We start from the raw sequence: 19,450 nt of genomic DNA, 5'->3' as shown, positions 1-19,450 counted from the left end.
AACAAAATACTCGAAAATCCGAATTTTGCGGATATATGTTGTCGACTCGAAATCATTATTTTTTTATGTTTTATTAATCAGGTTTCAATCGAGTCTACCGTACCCCTTGACGAAATTATTAATATAGATTATATTTATTTGTTATCAGCGCTAACGGCGGAGGAGGTATTGAAACCTACGAACCCGGTGGCGGTACAAGCCGTGCTGGACAGTAGCAGTGTGAGCGCGTATCGCGTCACGTCGCCCACTGCGCTCGCCATCAAACTACAGCCCAGACCTACACTCACACAGGACAAGGTAAATATCAAATACTAGCTGACCCGGCGAACTTCGTACCGCCTAAAGTATGCAAAATTAAATGTCTATTTATCAATATTTCTGAGAGATTTTCTTAATATTTTTTTTCGTAAGAACCTTCTCCTAATAATCTATACTAATATAATAAAGCTGAAGAGTTTGTTTGTTTGTTTGTTTGTTTGTTTGTTTGTTTGTTTGAACGCGCTAATCTCAGGAACTACTGATCCGATTTAAAAAATTCTTTCAGTGTTAGATAGCCCATTTATCGAGGAAGGCTATAGGCTATATAACATCACGCTACGGTCATTAGGAGCGGAGTAGCAACGAAAAATGTTACAAAAACGGGGAAAATTTTGACCCTTTCTCTTAGGTGACGCAAGCGAAGTTGCGCGGGTCAGCTAGTAACAAATACAACACAAAAAGAATTAGTAAAATCGGTCCAGCCATTCACGCGTGATGCCGTGACCAAGGAAAACGGGTTTCATTTTTATTTATATAGATGTCCTAGGTGATAACCTAGCTTCGCTCGGGTAAACTTTGCTAGATGTCCTAGGTGATAACCTAGCTTCGCTCGGGTAAACTTTGCTACCGCAATCACGGCAATTGCCGTAGCAATGGCAACGCTTGTCATATATTAAATAAAAAAAAATGAAAGCCCGACATTGAACTTAAGTAAAAAAAATTTAAAATTCTAAATTAAACTTAATCTTAAAGTACTTAATAATGTATGAATAATCATAAAAAATACTTCGCATTGGGGGACCGCTCCTAATCTAACAATTTTAATACAAATAATCTAATTAAACAAGCAAGGTCCCCCAACGTGACGTATTTTATACTAATATAATAAAATTGTTGAGAGAGTAATCAGCGATATAGACTAAACGTCAATTATGCGGTAAGAAAAACGAATATAGCTAAATTAATTATTAGTCTCTGATCATAGCCGGTCCCCCCACCATATTGGGAATACCTACTAACATGTGATAAAAAATGCTTTGTTGTCAGAAATCCCTGTTCGACGGGTTAGAGGAATCGGACGCGAGTTTGGAAGATAAGTTGAGCTTGAAGCCGAGCCGCAAGCGTCTGGTGTTGCGACCGAACCACAGGAACGATGTTCACGACTCCATAGAACGAAACAATGAGACCGACAGGTAAATGAATAATCCCTACTATCTTTACTTATCTATTAGGTCGGGGAAAAAGTATTTGCACATTATAGTATGTATGAACTTGTAATAAAATCTTTTCTCTACACAAAAAAGCTCGATATTTGGGTACCTCACGAGCTCACTGAAAGAGACCTAATGAACCGTGTACTCATTTGTGATTGTTGAAGCCAAAGAGATTTTATTACAAGTTCATACATACTATAATGCGAAAAGACTTTCCCTGACCTAATATAAAAAATTGTATTTAGTTTAGTTGTTCAAAAGCTAAATAAAATATTGAAAAATATACGATTAATGTTTCTTTTATGTACACAGATCAGTAGAAGAGCCGCACTCGAACAGTGCGGCTCCCTCTAACATGGAGAGAGAGAGGGAGACAGAGCAACCGGCCGACGCGCCGAACATTGACGAAGTTGACCGAGCGAGGCGGCAAGTCGTCTTCAATGATAACAGTAAGTATCTTTCTAAATATATACAGTATGACTGGTGAGATACCTTCAATATTTGAGGACGTGATAGTATGCGAACATATATCATGAATTAAAATAACACAAAAACTAAATATTAAATAACTTCTTAGTAAACTTCGTACACAGTACACCGAGAGTCCAGTATTGAACTGCGGAATAATTGGATGCCATCAAAAACATTCTGTAAAAACCTCAAGTCTCGCCGTAAAAAGTTGTGAGATCTATATAATACCAAGTCGATTAATCTATTTAGTCTCTACTTAAAGGACCTTCTGTCTTAAGTTATAACGTAAGTTATTATCATGCTAATATTAAAAATAAAATTACGTTTTAAACAAATAGACCGACCTGGCCATCGCATGATTTAATTATTAGTATATGTATAACACTACACCACACGACGAGAAGTTAATGCTCCTGAAATTTTAATGGCCAATTTGTGTTTTCATGCGATGACCAAGTCGATCTATTTGTTTTAAACGTAATTTTGTTTTAAATATTGGCATGATAATAACTTATGTTATAACTTAAGACAGAAGGTCCTTTAAGTAGAGACTAAATAGATTAATCGACTTGGTATTATATAGATCTCACAACTTTTTACGGCGAGACTTGAGGTTTTTACAGAATGTTTTTGATGGCATCTCACTTCTTTTTGTAGAGCGAACATAAGTCCAATTTGTATGGAAATACGTTTTTTTTTCATAATTCAACATATTTTCCTTTGAGAATGTTGTTCAGTTTCATAGGCTTAACACCCTATACCCCCTCCCGTTATGCCTCATATAAAAGATACCTTTCTACACCTATTATTTTCTATTATATTACAGTAATAAGGATTCATTAACTGCATTAACTGCAAATGTAACCTTGTAATCCTCTACATTTACATGGGATTACAACGTTATTCTTGCAGTTGATGTATTTAGAAAACTGGACCGAAATTAGAAAATATTGAATTTTTCCCATGATTAAGACACTAAACCCTACTTGTATTCCAAATTTTAAGATTCCAAGTCTGCTAGAAGTACCTTAGACTTTTGATGATCGGTGAGTCAGTGAGTCAGTGAGTCAGTGAATCAGTGAGTGACAAAATTCAAAAACTTTAACAAGTTGTCATTCTTAAACTACTGGTTCAAATTGACTGAAATTTTAAATATACCGTGTTTATACAATGATTGATTAGTTGCTGAAAATTCAGGCTCCTTGTTTTGTCCACAACGAAATTATAGGGGTGTCGAAAATAGCCCGAATTGCTTCGAGAAAAGGATGTTACGGTCGTGCCGCTTTTTTTTGCTCGACTTGCGGGGGCACTCCCGTGCCCCCAGATTTACACGGAATGTTATATCTATTGTACGTTTCTTGAGCGAGAAAATAGTCGATAGTTAATCGTTTACTAGCTGTTGGTGGGACAACTGCCTCAGGGAGTATAATATCCAAATTTCACTTATTTTTAGAGAAATTTCGATAAAAAATTAAGATTCTATTTTTTTTATATCCAATTAACGAGAATCGAGTACTGAGTACTCTCCATAAGTATTGAAGGTATCTCACCAGTCATACTGTATAACTCAAAGGTGATTGACTGACATAGTGATCTATCAACGCTCAGCACAAACCACTGGACGGATCGAACAGAAATTTGACCTGCAGATGATGAGGTGAGATGTTATGACATAGCGATCCGCTATGAAAGGATTTTGATCAATTCTGTTCTGATCTTCGAAAATGACAGCCGAGACACACAATCTAACGTGCCTTCCGAAACACGGACTTCCCTTTCCACTTCCCATCCACAGAACAACCTCGGCAAGCGTAGCTTAACCTCAGAGATTGATCGAATGATCCTCTGGAAGAAGAGCTAATGACGATTTTTAATTGTATAAAATTCATTATTATATTTTTTTCTTTTACAGACGCTGATGTATCAGCCGATAGACATGGTAGCTGGTGAGTTTCTTATTTATTTATTTACTAGCTGACACGCGCAACTTCGCTTGCGTCACATAAGAGAGAATGAAACAAAATTTTCCCCGTTTTTGTGACATTTTGCATTGCTACTCTGCTCCTATTGGTCATAGCGTGATGATATATAGCCTATAGCCTTCCTCGATAAATGGACTATCTAACACTGAAAGAATTTTTCAAATCGGACCAGAAGTTCCTGAGGTTAGCGCGTTCAAACAAACAAACAAACAAACAAACTCTTCAGCTTTATAATATTAGTATAGATATAACGTCTATTACCAAGAGGTGACATCAGCACTCCTTTACATGACCACCCAGACCACAGGAACAATTAGTTTTATTTTTAAAAACAACTCCCATTTTTCAAACCCCTTAGCAATAAGGATTATACACACTTAACATTTTTGTTTTGTTTATCTATACTAGTATTATAAAGCTGAAGAGTTAGTTAGTTTGTTTGTTTGTTTGTTTGTTTGTTTGTTTGTTTGTTTGAACGCGCTAATTTCAGGAACTGATCCGATTTGAAAAATGATTTCAGTGTTAGATAGCCCATTTATCGAGGAAGTCTATAGGCTATATATCATCACGTTACGACCAATAGGAGCAGAGTAGCAGTAAAAAATATTACAAAAACGAGGAAAATTTTGACCCATTCTCTCTTATGTGACGCGAGCGAAGTTGTGCGGGTCAGCCAGTCTATCATGTTTCATTAAAAAATACATACAAACCTAAATGTTTTACCTTCTATCATCAACCCCTATTTTTTTTATATCCATGGCGTGATAATATATAATATTTTTGTATTTTTGTCAGGCTAAGCGGCTCAAAAGCGTCGTGGAATGAGAAAGAAAAATCCATCGATGGAGAGCCGACGCCTCGTCTCTATCCCAACATAGGTATGTATATATTAGTTCGGGGAAAAAGTCTTTTCGCATTATCTTATCTTATCTTATCTTAGGGGTGGGGGTGCCAGTTAATGACTGGCTGACACTTCGACCATTCCTGATCCTTTGTGTCACCCCCTCCTTTGCTGCTCTAGACGTTGGGGGGCAGGGCAAAACTTATCAGTTTTGCTATGCACCCCACCGGAAGCAGCCTGTAGTCTTCTGGTTTAGGGTAACCGCATCCTAGAAGATCCATTCTTTTCCTTCCTAAAGCATCACACTCGCACAGTATGTGTTTCATGGTTTCTGCTTCTTCATTGCAGTGCCTGCATTTGGGGTCATCTATGGCACCTATTTTGTTTAACATGTGGTTCGTGCCGTAGTGTCCTGTGAAAGCACCAAGTATTTTCTTGATGCTGTCTTTGCTGAGGTTTATTAGGTTATTACTCCAGCTTTTGTTGACGTTATTTATGAACAGTTTCGAATGGGTTAGTCCAGATATGGCTTTCCATTCTTTCAGATGCTGGTCCCTGGTGAAGTTGGTTATTGCCAGTTTGACTGTCGCATCAGGTAGTCCAATTATTGGTTCTGGACCTATTGGGAGTGATTCTGATCCTTTCCGTGCAAGTTCATCAGCTTTCTCATTCCCATCTATGCCCGCATGGCCTGGTACCCAAACTAGCCTAACGTTGTTTGTACGACCTACCTTGTTCAGGTTCTTTATGCAATTCAGTACAAGTCCCGAATTGACCTTAGAACAGCAAAGAGCTTTAATAGCTGCTTGACTGTCGCTGAGTATATAAATGTCGCGATTTTTTGTATCTCGTTTTATAATCTCTTGGGTGCATTCGATGATTGCGTGTACTTCTGCTTGGAAGACTGAAGCATATCTGCCTAGGCTAGTGCTTATGCTGCAGTCCTCCGAGTGAACGCCTGCTCCTGTGCCGTTCTGCATTTTGGAGCCATCGGTGTACCATATCTGTCTCGATTTGGTTTGTGTGTAGAGACCTTGACTCCATTCTTCTCTCGTCGGAATCGTCATCTTAAAGTTTCTGTGAGTGACTAGTATTGTCTGTATTTTGTCAGAGTTCATATCTAGCATCTCTTTTAGATGAGGTTTTATGCCCATGTTTGTATGGTTGCACGTCATCATCTTCCTTGTCCCGAGGTTTGCATCTTTGAGTCTTTTCAACGCATTGATTGCCTCTCTTTGGACTGTAAGGTGCAATGGAGTGATTCCAAGTAAGGTTTCCATTGCCGCCGTTGGTGTTGTTCTGAAGGCACCTGTTATAGACATGCAGGCAACCCTTTGGATTGTGCTGAGCGCTTTCTTGCATGTCTCTTTATTGGTTCTTGGCCACCATACTACACTTCCATACTTGATGATGGGTAGGATCATCATTGTGTAGATCCAGTATAGTACCTTTGGTTGGAGTCCCCATGTTTTGCCATAGGCCCTCCTGAGCATGCCAAAAATTCTTAAGGATTTATTGGTTATATGCTCCTGGTGTTTTTTCCAGGTCAGATCTTTGTCCAGTATGAGTCCTAAGTATTTGACCTGTGTCGACCATTGTAATTCTTCTCCTGCCATCTTTAGGCTTTTGAAGTTTTTGAGGTCTCTTTTCCTAGTAAAGTACATCGTGGTGGTTTTACTAGGGTTGATGGATAGGTGGTTTTCTCTGCTCCATCTTTCTGCTATTTTGATCGCTTCTTGTGACAACTGCGAGACGATCGTCGGAATTTTTCCGTTGACCATAATGGCTAGGTCATCTGCGTAACCTACCGTGTAGAATGGTCCTGTGTTCAGTTCTTTCATTAGCGAATCGACCACTAGGCTCCACAGCAGAGGCGACAGCACCCCTCCCTGTGGGCAGCCTCTGGTTGTTTTGATGTGGATTGTATCTTTTCGCATTATAGTATGTATGAACTTGTAATAAAATCTCTTTGGCTTCAAGAATCACAAATGAGTACACGGTTCATTAGGTTTCTTTCAGTGAGCTCGTGAGGTATCCAAATATCGAGCTTTTTTGTGTAGAGAAAATATTTTATTACAAGTTCATACATACTATAATGCGAAAAGACTTCCCCGACCTAATATTTCAAGTACATATTGCTAGTTTCGCACAGGTCGGTAAATAGTCAGAAGATAGTAAAAGTAGATATTATATATTTATTTATTTATTTTACAGACAAAGATCTACAGACGCAAGCGTCGGAAAGGCGTGCGAGTTGGTACGTATATAATAAATACATTTTACCCATTAAAATCCCACTGCTGGGCAAGGACCGCCTCTGGGGCGTGGTCGGTAGTGTATCCGACTGTCGCTCACGAGGTCTCGGGTTCAAAACCCGGACAAAAAAGTCATTTCCAAGTTTTCTGATAAGAATTTCTCAGCGATTGCCCGAAGTTTGGAAAGTAGACATACGTGCCTCGGAGAGCACGTGTCGCCTATGGTCCTGCGCCTGAGCTCTCACTGGTCGTGTTCGTCACACCGCACTATGAGAGTGATGTAATAGAGAGTGTACCTGTGTATTATACACACGACACTATAAACAAAGTCCTGCACAGTTGGCTGGTTTCAATTAAACTGGCCGCCGTTGCCGAATATCGGACATACATATAATCTAACATTTTAATTTGTAGGTTAACAACAAAACCACTAAGAAAACCTTTGGTGAGCAACCCGGAATCAGCAGAGAATTCAGTGAGAGACCTCGGTCTAGGAAACCGATCACATGATAAAGAAAATGTAGAAGCACTCTCCGGTAAGTCATTCTATATATCTAAATATATTTAACTCAAAGGTGACAGACATACCCCCGGTTTCTGAGTACATTTAGCGGTAGTTTATCTAATCAATAGCGTTAAAACTCATATAATAAAACGCTATTCATTAGATAAACTACCGCTAAATGTACCTCGGAAACCGGGGGATAGTGATATATCAATACACAGTCCAAACCACTCGACGGATCGAGCTGAAATTTGACATGCAGATACATGTTATGACGTAGGCATCCTCTAAGAAAGGATTTTGATCGATTCTACCCTCAAGGGAGTATCATAGGGGATGAAAATTCTGTCATGAACCATGCGGATGAAGTCGCTGGCAAAAACTAGTTTATATACACAAAATTAACCCTTTTATTCCCGAAGGTGTAAGCATACGTGTATGAAATAGACTTGTTTGTTACACATATATTCGGTTCGCCATTAATAGGTCTAGCCGGGCGGTCTTCTTCTTATCGTATGGTTAGTGGTTAACCTAGTGTCAAAGTTGTTCAAGCCGCCCGAAGGCCTTTGACGTGGCTTAACGACTGTTATCTTAGTAGACAACAGCCGGAACCGACATTTTACGTGTCCTCCGAAGCACGGAGACGCCCAGTACAAATACCACTATGCGGTCACCCATCTATGGAGTTGCTTAACCCACAGATCGTTTACCGACCGGTGAGCGTAACTGGCTATGGGCGGGCGGTGAAACCGAATATGTGTAGATGAACTCGATCGACACAAGCCGAACAAGAGAGTCGAGTCGGTTTTGTTGTTCGATCTATATTGCCGAACCGAATATGTGAAGCAAGCCTGACTTTAAATTATACCTCTCCTTATAAACCTTATCCTAATATATCTGTCCTTATCCCACCTCCTGCTGTCCTTGTCTCAGAGCGCCTACAGTTCTGCCGTCACCGCTGGGGCGAGCAAGCGAATTGTTGCCGCTGTGAAAAGATTGCACATCAGATCAATGGATTATATGGTTATTATTATAATTATAAATATATATGTTACTGTAAAAGCCCGAACTATGGTGAATCCGGACTTTTACCATTGAGAGTTGGTAAATCTTAGGTTATACCGGAAAATCTTAGGATTTACCACAGTTCGGGCTTTTACAGTAACATATACATATAATACTTTATAACTCGCCTTTTTCCTATAGGGGTAGGCAGAGACCAAAGAACGGCACTTGGTACGATCCTTACAAACTTCCCTTGCTTCATTCATATCCATTAACCCTACACATATGTTAAAGGAATGCCTAAAAAATTAGCCATTGTAGCGGCACGTTGTATCTATACTAATCTATACCTTATCTATACTAATATTATAAAGCTGAAGAGTTTGTTTGTTTGATTGTTTGTTTGTTTGATTGAACGCGCTAATCTCGGGAACTACTGGTCCGATTTGAAATTTTTTTTCGGTCTTAGATAGCCCATTTATCGAGGAAGGCTATAGGCTAATATATCATCACGCTACGACCGATAGGAGCAGAGTACCAGTGAAAAATGTTACAAAAACGGGGAAAATTATGATTCTCCTATGTGACGCAAGCGAAGTTGCGCGGGTCAGCTAGTAACATAAGTTCTACATAGACGTACTAATACATAACTGAACAGGTCTTTAATTATATATTTCTATGTACAGTATCGGAGGAGGAGAACGTGCCCCCTCGTGATGCGCCCCCCCACCCTACGGGGGTGAAACTGACCCGGCCCGGTTACTACACCATACCTTCACTCGACGAAATGATTGGTAAGTCTATAAACTTATTATGGTACTAACTTTCTTTATTTCAGCCTCTCGTGTATATATTGGCTTAGCCTTTTTTCCAAACTGTGTTGGAGTCGGCTTCCAGTCTCACCGGATGCAGCTGAATACCAGTGTTTTACATGGAGCGACTGTCTATCTGACCTCCACAACACATCCATGTTCCGGAAGGCACGTTAAATTGTGGTTCACGGCTGTCATTTTGCAAGATATTTGACAGGCGTTAATAGTAGTCAGAAGCTTGAAAGTCTGACAACCAGTCTCGTGTAGTTTCATTAGACAGTTGCTCCATGTAAAATATTGATATTCAGCTGCATCATGTGAGACTGGATGCCGACTCCAACATAGTTGGAAGAAAGGCTAGGCTGATATCCATACTAATGTTATAAATGCGACAGTAACTCTGTCTGTCTGTTACTCAATCACGACTAAACTACTGAACCAATTTGCATGAAATTTGGTATGGAGATATTTTGATAAAAGACATAGGCTACTTTTTAGCTAGAAAATGACGCATTCCCAAGGGAAAATGGCGGACGAAGTCGCGGGTAAAATCTAGTATATATATATTTCTAACTTAATATTAAATTCCTCAGCGTTCATGCGTCCAGACGGCTCGTGCGTGGTGCCACACTTGACCATCGGTCGCAAGAACTACGGCAACGTGTACTACGACTGTGACATCGACGTTGCTGGCATGGACCTGGACAAACTTGGTGAGTACCTGTTGCTACCTAACCTATAGATCAGTGGTTCCCAACCAGTGGTCCGTGGAAATCGAAATATGGTCCGCGAATGACTTTGAAATTAAAATTTTCCTGTTCGTTATTTTACTTTATTTTGAATATACTTACACAGTGGTCCATGCTTACAAGAATAATATAAAAGTGGTCCCGGACTAAGAAAAGGTTGGGAACCCATGCTATAGCTCGATTCTCTACCACTCACTTATCGTATGGTTAGTGGTCAACCTAGTGTCAAAGTTGTTCAAGCCCGAAGGCCTTTGACGTGACTTAACGACTGTTATCACCAATACCTATCTAGCTTTTCGGAGCCCGGAGGTCAACGATCTCAAATTCTTAACTTTGTAATTGTAAATTTTTCATAAATCATCAATTTTCTTGACTCGCGCAAATCTATACTAATATTATAAAGCTGAAGAGTTAGTTTGTTTGTTTGTTTGAACGCGCTAATCTCGGGAACTACTGGTCAAATTCTTTCAGTGTTAGATAACCCATTTATCGAGGAAGGCTATAGGCTGTAAATCATCACGCTACGACCAATAGAAGCAGAGTAACAGTTAAAAATATTACAAAAACCGGGAAAGATTTCACCCATTCTCTCTTATGTGACGCAAGCGAAGTTGCGCGGGTCTAGTCGTACAATAAAACTATATTATTCATTTATTTTCAGTACATTTCCTAAACAAGGAGGTGATAGTGTACCCCGAGGAGGCGGACAAGCCGCCGCTGGGCTCGGGCTTGAACCGCAGCGCCGTGGTGACGCTGGACCGCGTGTGGCCCCGCGACAAGACGGAGAAGAGACCTATCACTGAACCGGAGAGGTCAGTACAGTATTCTAGATGTTTACTGTTTTCTAGAATATTCTGAGTGCATTTAGCGGTAGTTTGTGTATTCAATAGCGTTTAAACTTATATAAAAACGCTATTGAATAGATAAACTACTGCTAAATGTAGTTTTTCGTGGCTTTGCCCAGTTTCTAAGTACATTTAGCGGTAGTTTATCTATTTAAACTGTTTTTTTTTTATGAGTTTAAACGCTATTGAATAGATAAACTACGGCTATGTACTTCTGAAACCGGGCGTTACAGCTCGTTATTTATTTATGGGAAAATAATTGGGTAGTTGACTACCAGAAAAATTGGCTACCGTAAAACGGGGTGAATAGAAACAATTTTCAACTTTGTCCTAAAAATTTGTAGCGAATAACTTGTTATTTTTATTGTCGGGTTATTTTATATCATGTCCGGCGCCATGAAGAAAGAGCTAAAACCATATTTGTCCAAAAATATGCATAAGTTTACGATATTTCATTAAAAAAATGGTCAATTTCTATTCACCCAGCGATAGGGGTGAATCGAAACGACCAAAGGGGTGAATGGAAAAATTGTGTTTTAAAACGTTTTTTCAGTTAACAATATTGTATCTTTATAGATAAATATACACCTAAAGAGATAAACACTCCAAACAACTCATTAGAAAAGAAATTCCACTTTAAATCCAAAGTTTTGAAAAAAATGTATGGACCATTAAGGCATTCGAGGACGGTTGACTTTGAAGCAATTTTTTGGGTATAAATATCAATTTAAACATTTAAACAATTATGACACCGCAGAGAAGTAATATCGACGTGTAATCATTTCAAATATGAACAAAATTCTTAAACGAGGAGTACTCAAATATTGGGCTTGAAAACTTTCCTGATTTTTTTTCTATTCACCCCGCGAATTCTATTCACCCCGTTTTACGGTACTCTTGAAATGTTAAAAATACATTTTAGTATAGAAATACGACAGTTTTATATTTTTGTTGGTATCATATGAGTACCTAATAAAATGTTTCAATCTGTAATAATTAGAATTTCAAAATATCATAGTCTGACCGTTTCAGATGAACATTTTACGAGTAAAATTGTTCGTCAACCCAGTATAATCACATCTTTATATATATAATTCTTCTGTAAGTGTGTATGTCACTGAACTTCTTCTGTGTGTTCAAGGGGATCTGAGAATGGTTTCGATTATTAAAAAAAGTTTTAAATTTTCAAATTAAAGACGTGTAGACAGGACAACGTCTGTCGGGTCCGCTAGTAATATATAATTTTTATTCCTACAGGCTTATAAAAATGGACTACGAAGGCAAACTCCGGCGCGTTTGCGACAAACACGACACTAAGTTCATAGAGTACCGGCCCGCGACCGGCAGCTGGGTGTTCAGGGTGCAGCACTTCAGTAAATACGGCCTGAGCGACTCTGATGATGAGGACGATGTGCCGGACGTGATGAAGAGACAGCTGCAACACCAAGCGCTGCAGGGACGAGCGCCCGGTGAGTGATATATAGCACGTTAACCGCCTGCTACTTGGTTCATGTAGACCACGGGTTCCCAACCTTTTCTTAGTCCGGGACCACTTATGTTATTCTTGTTAGCAGAGACCACTATGTTAGTATATCTATACTTATATTATAAAGCTGAAGAGTTTGTTTGTTTGAACGCGCTAATCTGAGGAACTATTAGTGCAACTTGAAAAATTATTATTACTGTTGGATAGTCTATTTATCAAGGAAGGCTATAGGCTATATATCATGTTATGACCACTAGGACCAGAGTACTAGTAAGAAATGTTGAAAAAACGGGGATAATTTTAACACATTCTCTCTTAAATGACGCAAGCGAAGTTGCGCGGGTCAGCTATTAAAGATAGTGTTTCAATCATCCTGAAAAATTTAAATTTTAAAGTCATTCACGGACCAACGGTTGGTAACCACTGACGTAGACTGAAGATTTTCTTCCACAACGCTTTTTATTGCTGATCTTAGAGTTGGTTTTGGTTTCCGTACCTAAAAGGTAAAACGGGACCCTATTAGTAAGCCTCCGTTGTCTGTCTGTCTGTCTCCAGGCTGTATCTTCTGTTTTTTCGTATTTTTCCCTCAATATTAATTTTCTATTATAGATTATGATATTTTTTTGTTGAAATAACTCCCGCACTAAGAATTGCTCTTGTGTCACGGGGTTTAACATACAAACAATAGACACAAAGTACAAGCAGACAATGAAATGAAACATTTATTTGTGGATCGCACAAATAGTTGTTGACTCCCGACGCAATGGTAGCGGCGTGGCGACCTAAACCACTGCGCTATTGAGGCAGTCAAAAGATTTCCCCCTTTTTACCTCCCTTTGGGAGAGAATTTCCAAAAATCCTCTCTTAGTACTCCTCTATACTTGCTAAGGAATGTTCATAGCAAATGTCAAGTTTGTACGCTCAGTAGTTTCGACTGTGCGTTGTACATCGGTCAGTCTGTAACGGAAGAGTTTTATATTGATTATTATATAACAGTCAATCTGGGTAACTTTGAATCATTTGGGTAACATTGACAGTGGGAATATGAACTAGTTTCCATTATTTTTTCATATGAAACTAACACAATTGATAAAAGTTTGCAAAACTAAAATAAACCTTTGTTCAATGTTAACCAAATGATTCAATGTTTGTTGATAGATTGACGTTATTATTAAAACATATCTTTTCTCTACAGTAACAAAACCGCCTGTAGTGTCCGCGCAAGGATTAGGCGGTCTCGGTGGACTAGGTGGACTCGGCGGCCTAGGCGCTATGGGTGGACTAACGGGACTGATCCCTGAAGAGAACAATATGTTCACAATGCAACAGACTAATGTCAATTTAAACCTTCTAAATGGCTCTAAAGGTAAGATTTATATTGACTTTTACTATTTTTATATTAACCCATTACTGTCCCACTGCTGGGCAAGGGACTATGAACTTGTAATAAAATCTTTTCTCTACACAAAAAAGCTCGACATTTGGGTACCTCACGAGCTCACTGAAAGAAACCTAATGAACCGTGTACTCATTTGTGATTCTTGAAGCCAAAGAGATTTTATTACAAGTTCATACATACTATAATGCGAAAAGACTTTTTCCCCGACCTAATATATAAAAAGCATATAATATATCTTATGTTTTTGTTGTCAGCTTTCGAGATGGACACGACGGAGGACAATAACAATGAAGCCCAGAGCCTTTATATGGACAACCGTGGTAAGTACTTTATATATGTACTAGCTGACCCGGCAAACGTTGTTTTCCCATAAAAATTAAATAAAAAAACATTGTCCAGCGGACAAAATTGTGAATCTAAACCATTCTCAGATCCCCTTGAACACACACAAAAAATTTCATCAAAATCGGTCCAGTCATTGAGAAGTTTAGTGACATACACACTTACACAAGAATTATATTTTACTTTACTTACTTGAAAAAGACAACTCCCACACTAAGAAACTGCACTTTTGGCGCAGTAGTTTAAGCGGTCACATCGCTGCAACAACCTTAGCGCCGCGTGTGGTAGGTTCCAATCCCACCCGGGACAAATATTTGTGTGATGAGCACGAGTATTTGTTCTGAGCCTGGATGTCTAAATAATCTAGATAAGTATGTATTTAGAAGTATATAAGTATGTTTATCAGTTATTTGGTTACCATCTCTGCTTTGTTTGGAATCAATACTTAATATTATAAAGCTGGAGAGTTTGTTTGTTTGAACGCGCTAATCTCAGGAACTACTTATCCGATTTGAAAAAATCTTTCAATGTTAGATAGCCCATTTATCGAGGAAGGTTATGAAGGCTATATATCATCACGCTACGACTAATAGGAGCAGAGTACCAGTAAAAAATGTTACAAAAATGGGTAAAATCTTTAACCCATTCTCTCTTATGTGACGCAAGCGAAGTGGCGCGAGTCAGCTAGTCAATAATAGATTTGAAGTTCAATTATAACTGTACATAACATTTAGAAATTATAAAGCATCTGTGAGAAATAAACGTGGATACAGAGAACAAAAAACAACAAAATAATTACAGTTAAGTTTAACAAACAAATGTTTGTATGTTAGTAAAAGTCCCCGCGGCACAAGAGCAAGTCTTACTGCGGGAGTTGTCTTATATAAAAAAAAAACTATAAACCTATTTTAGTTAAAAGCTACTATAATATGTTTTCTCTTTTTCATTTCGCTAAGGAGTGAAAGAAACAAAACACTTTATAAGCCTTTCATAACTTCACTAGCTGACCCGCGCAACTTCGCTTGCGTCACATAAGAGAGAATGGGTCAAATTTTTCCCCGTTTTTGTAACATTTTTTACTGGTACTCTGCTCCTACTGGGCGTAGCGTGATGATACATAGCCTATAACCTTCCTCGATAAATGAGCTATCTAACACTGAAAGAATTTTTCAAATCGGACCATTAGTTTCTGAGATTAGCGCGTTCAAACAAACAAACAAACAAACTCTTCAGCTTTATAATATTAGTATAGAAGTATAGATAACACAAGAGAAAATCTAGGTGCAGAAGTTGTCTTTTTTTTAAGAAAAGATTGTTGTATGTATAACAAATGTTCTCAATTGTTGTAGCGTACGGCGTGAAGAGTCCCACGAGCGAGCTGGCTAGACTGGAACACCGTCAGAGCCACAATGTGCAGTTGATGAAGGCATCCCTTTACGCTGACACCGGTGAGTGTTATAAACACCTTTAATTTTACCAAATTTACTTTTAACGAGTCATAGTCAAAGTCAAATATGCTTTATTTTATAAACTTAAATAAGTATTAGAAATCGATATTTTTTATCTACCTCCGTTTCGGAAAAGCTTTTGAGAAGAAACGGCAAGAAACTCACGGCTTGCTCTTTCAAAATGTAATTTTTTTCATATACAATACTGTCATATTAATGATTTGTTAGTAGGCCCTCTGAACGTTATTCAGTGCTTTATCTCTTTCAATCCATTTTAAAACTGTATATGAGTGAAAAAGACAAAACACTATATAACTAATCAAAGTTTACACGATATTTATTACTTAGACAGTAGTTGTATTCACTTATTTTAGCACTACAGGGTCAAAACTCATAAATAAATAAAATTGCATACTAAAATCTTGAGGTTTCGGGTTCGATTCCCGGGTCGAGTAAAGATGCCATGATTCGGTCAATTATCTTTCGGCTGTGTTAAACTTGAAACGCACTCCAAAAGCCCGCTTAGCCCAATAGTGAAACAATAATCTTATAAATTATTTACTAAAATATAAAAATTGATCTCTAAATGTGTTGCCAAACGCAAAACTCAAGGACGACTCAGTATTTAGACACGGGAACAGTTTTTATAGAGAGAAAAATAGTAAAGACAATTCGTGAGCAGAGCGGCGCGGGTCAGCTAGTATTAATAATAACATTTGTACAGAGATGGACGACGCAGCATCAGTGTCGACGGGAGATCAGCTGGTGCCGGTGTCCATGCCGCTACTGTCTATGACGTCACGCGCCCCCTCCCTCGTGCAGGAGGAGATCATGGCCACCGACCAGCTACCACCGCAAGAGCATGAAGGTAACATGTTTATAATAATGTCTTCCTAGCCGATAACCGTCTAGGGCGCCTTTGACGTGGCTTAACGACTGTTATCTTAATTGACCGACTTTTTACGTGCCCTCCGAAGCACGGAGACGTCCAGCTCAAACACCACTTATGCGGTCACCCATCTATGGAATGACCGCGCCAACGATTGCTTAACCCACAGATCGTATAGGTATTGAACGGCGAGCGCCACTGGCTATGGGCGCCTTTTATATATAAGACTAGCGGACCCGACAGACGTTGTCCTGTCGAATAAATTAAAAATTAGTTAAAAAAACATTGTCCAGCGGACAAAATTGTGAATCTAAACCATTCTCAGATCCCCTTGAACACACACAAAAAAAATCATCAAAATCAGTCCAGTCGTTTAAGAGAAGTTTAGTGACATACACACTTACAGAAGAATTATATATATAAAGATTATCTTTTGTTACAGAAGTCCCTTTGAAGCCGCTAATAGTCCGTCCGCACACGATAGTGCTGCGCTACCACCGCAAGGTGCCGCCCTTCGCTCAGACGATCGCGGGCCGCCTGCAGGCGCGGCTCGTGGCCGACATGTCGGTGTGTCGCGCAAGACACGCTCGTGTCGGCTTCGCGTCGGCCGCCACGCTCGTGTTCCCCACTACGTATGATGCCGTGTCGCAGTTACCGCACTGTGAGTACCTTACTTTATATCAGCTTAGCCTTTTTTCCTATGTTGGAGTCGGCTTCCAGTCTCACCGGATGCAGCTGAATACCAGTATTTTACATGGAGCGACTGTCTATCTGACCTCCACAACACAGCTACCTGGGTTATAACACGATACCTCTAAGACTGGTTGTCAGACTTTCAAGCTTCACTACTGTTAACGACTGTCAAAGATCTTCGAAAATGACAGCCGGGTACCACAATTTAACGTGCCTTCCGAAACACGGAGGAACTCGATATATATATAAGATGGTCACCCATCCACAAATCAACCTCGGCAAGCGTAGCTTAACCTCGGAGATCGATCCGCACGGCTGTTGTTAACTAAGCCACGAGCTCCTCCACAAGGCACAGTATGTATGTATGAAATATTTTGTTCGCAGCGGCGGAACTGTCCGAGTTAGGCCGATATGTCCAGGGCCGGTCTGCAGACGACTGGTCGGAGCCCGTCGTCATACGAATGGCGTTAGGACAAGCCGATAAAGATGACTTTATGCAAGTAAGTACTACATAACAAATACTATGCTTGAGCCATTTCAAACGTGCAAACAAATGCCCAGTTCCTGAGGTACATTTAGCGGTAGTTTATCTATCATTAGCGTTTTTTTTTGTATTTAAGCACTATTAAATAGATAAACTACCATTTGGTGTACCTCAAAAACCGGGGGTTAACTCCTATTGGTCGTAGCGTGATGAGATTAGCGCCTTCAAACCAACAAACAAACAAACTCTTCAGCTTTATAATATTAGTATAGATGTAATCAGAAACCGGGGGTGAGTCATTAATCGCCGAAACCTTAACGTCTGTTAAAGTTACACCAATTCTAAGAACCTGAGTTGTCTTTAAAAAAAAATGTTTAATTCAACAGGAGATGCTGAGACTGCACTTAGACACTTTGCTAGAGCACTCGACACTAAGCGAAGTGTCGGGGGACAAGTGTCCGCAACTAATAGTGTCCAGAGAGCCGAGACAACGCTTGTCTATATTACACCAGTATTTGAAACACACGCGAAGTGCCCTACAGAACAGTAGCTCAAAGGTATGTATTACATGCTTTTACCCGCGACTTCGTCCACCACCTGAATTTTCCCATGGGAATGCGTCATTTTCCCGGGGTAAAAAGTAGCCTATGCCCTTTCTCGGGTATCAAAATATCTCCATACCAAATTTCATGCAAATTGGTTCAGTAGTTTAGGTATGATTGAGTAACAGACAGAGTTACTTTCGCATTTATAATATTAGTATGGATTAGGTCGGGGAAAAAGTCTTTTCGCATTATAGTATGTATGAACTTGTAATAAAATCTTTTCTCTACACAAAAAAGCTCGATGTTTGGATACCTCACGAGCTCACTGAAAGAAACCTAATGAACCGTGTACTCATTTGTGATTGTTGAAGCCAAAGAGATATTATTACAAGTTCATACATACTATAATGCGAAAAGACTTTTTCCCCGACATAATATTTAACTAGCTGACCCGCGCAATTTCGCTTGCGTCGCATAAGAGAGAATGGGTCATGATTTTCACCGTTTTTGCATCATTTTCCCTTGCTACTCCGCTCCTAATGGTCGTAGCGTGATGTTATATAGCCTAAAGCTGGCAATAAACAGCTATCCAAAATTACAATATTATTTCTATTCCCATCAGTAGTTCCTGAGATTAGCGCGTTTAACCAAACAAACTCTACAATTTTACAGTATTAGTATAGATTGACTGCCTTCATAGCGCAGTGGTTCAGGTCGCCATGCCTCTACCGTTGCGTTCAGAGGTCGGGGTTCGATTCCCACACGGAAGAATTATTTGTGCGATCCACAAATAGCTGTTTCGGGTCTGGTTGTACTTTGTGTCCGTTGTTTGTATGTTTGTAAAAGTCTCCGCGAACCTTAGAAATGACAATTAGATTATTGATTTTAAATGTTTAATAATAAAATGTTCTATGCAGCGGTTTGGCGTGACTGCGGCGTATTGTCACGAGATATGGAGCCTCTGTGATGCGCTGTGGGGACTGGACTTGGAAAATGATGGTGAGTGAATATTTTCTTATAATTAAAACTAGCTGACTCGGCGAACGTCGTACCGCCAAACAAAAAAAAAACCATTAATGTCCCACTGCTGGGCAATGGTCTCCTCCCGTAATGAGGGAGGGGTTAGGCCTTGAGTCCACCACGCTGATCAAGTGCAGTGACTTTACGTACCTTCAGAGCTGTTCTAAAGAACTCTCAGACATGCAAGGTTATTTTTTCAATCCGTAA

At 39.4% G+C, this 19,450-nt stretch overlaps 1 protein-coding gene across 1 annotated transcript in view; it reads left to right on the top strand.

Moving 5' to 3' along the window:
* Nucleotides 1-19,450, top strand: part of Nup98-96 (nuclear pore complex protein Nup98-96) — a 46,634-nt gene that overhangs the window by 13,245 nt on the left and 13,939 nt on the right. The window contains exons 15-33 of the mRNA XM_076133949.1: nt 149-297; nt 1,306-1,451; nt 1,785-1,921; nt 3,856-3,889; nt 4,721-4,803; nt 6,981-7,023; nt 7,436-7,557; nt 9,218-9,325; nt 9,937-10,056; nt 10,754-10,904; nt 12,195-12,406; nt 13,619-13,789; nt 14,077-14,142; nt 15,514-15,612; nt 16,337-16,480; nt 16,944-17,162; nt 17,579-17,694; nt 18,065-18,235; nt 19,141-19,222. Coding sequence (XP_075990064.1) covers nt 149-297; nt 1,306-1,451; nt 1,785-1,921; nt 3,856-3,889; nt 4,721-4,803; nt 6,981-7,023; nt 7,436-7,557; nt 9,218-9,325; nt 9,937-10,056; nt 10,754-10,904; nt 12,195-12,406; nt 13,619-13,789; nt 14,077-14,142; nt 15,514-15,612; nt 16,337-16,480; nt 16,944-17,162; nt 17,579-17,694; nt 18,065-18,235; nt 19,141-19,222 — 2,373 coding nt within the window. The remainder of the gene's footprint in view (nt 1-148; nt 298-1,305; nt 1,452-1,784; nt 1,922-3,855; nt 3,890-4,720; nt 4,804-6,980; nt 7,024-7,435; nt 7,558-9,217; nt 9,326-9,936; nt 10,057-10,753; nt 10,905-12,194; nt 12,407-13,618; nt 13,790-14,076; nt 14,143-15,513; nt 15,613-16,336; nt 16,481-16,943; nt 17,163-17,578; nt 17,695-18,064; nt 18,236-19,140; nt 19,223-19,450) is intronic.

This window comes from Anticarsia gemmatalis, chromosome 30, assembly GCF_050436995.1.
Source record: "Anticarsia gemmatalis isolate Benzon Research Colony breed Stoneville strain chromosome 30, ilAntGemm2 primary, whole genome shotgun sequence".
In the NCBI taxonomy this organism is placed as follows: domain Eukaryota; kingdom Metazoa; phylum Arthropoda; class Insecta; order Lepidoptera; family Erebidae; genus Anticarsia; species Anticarsia gemmatalis.
This window is presented reverse-complemented; position numbering and strand designations above follow the sequence as displayed.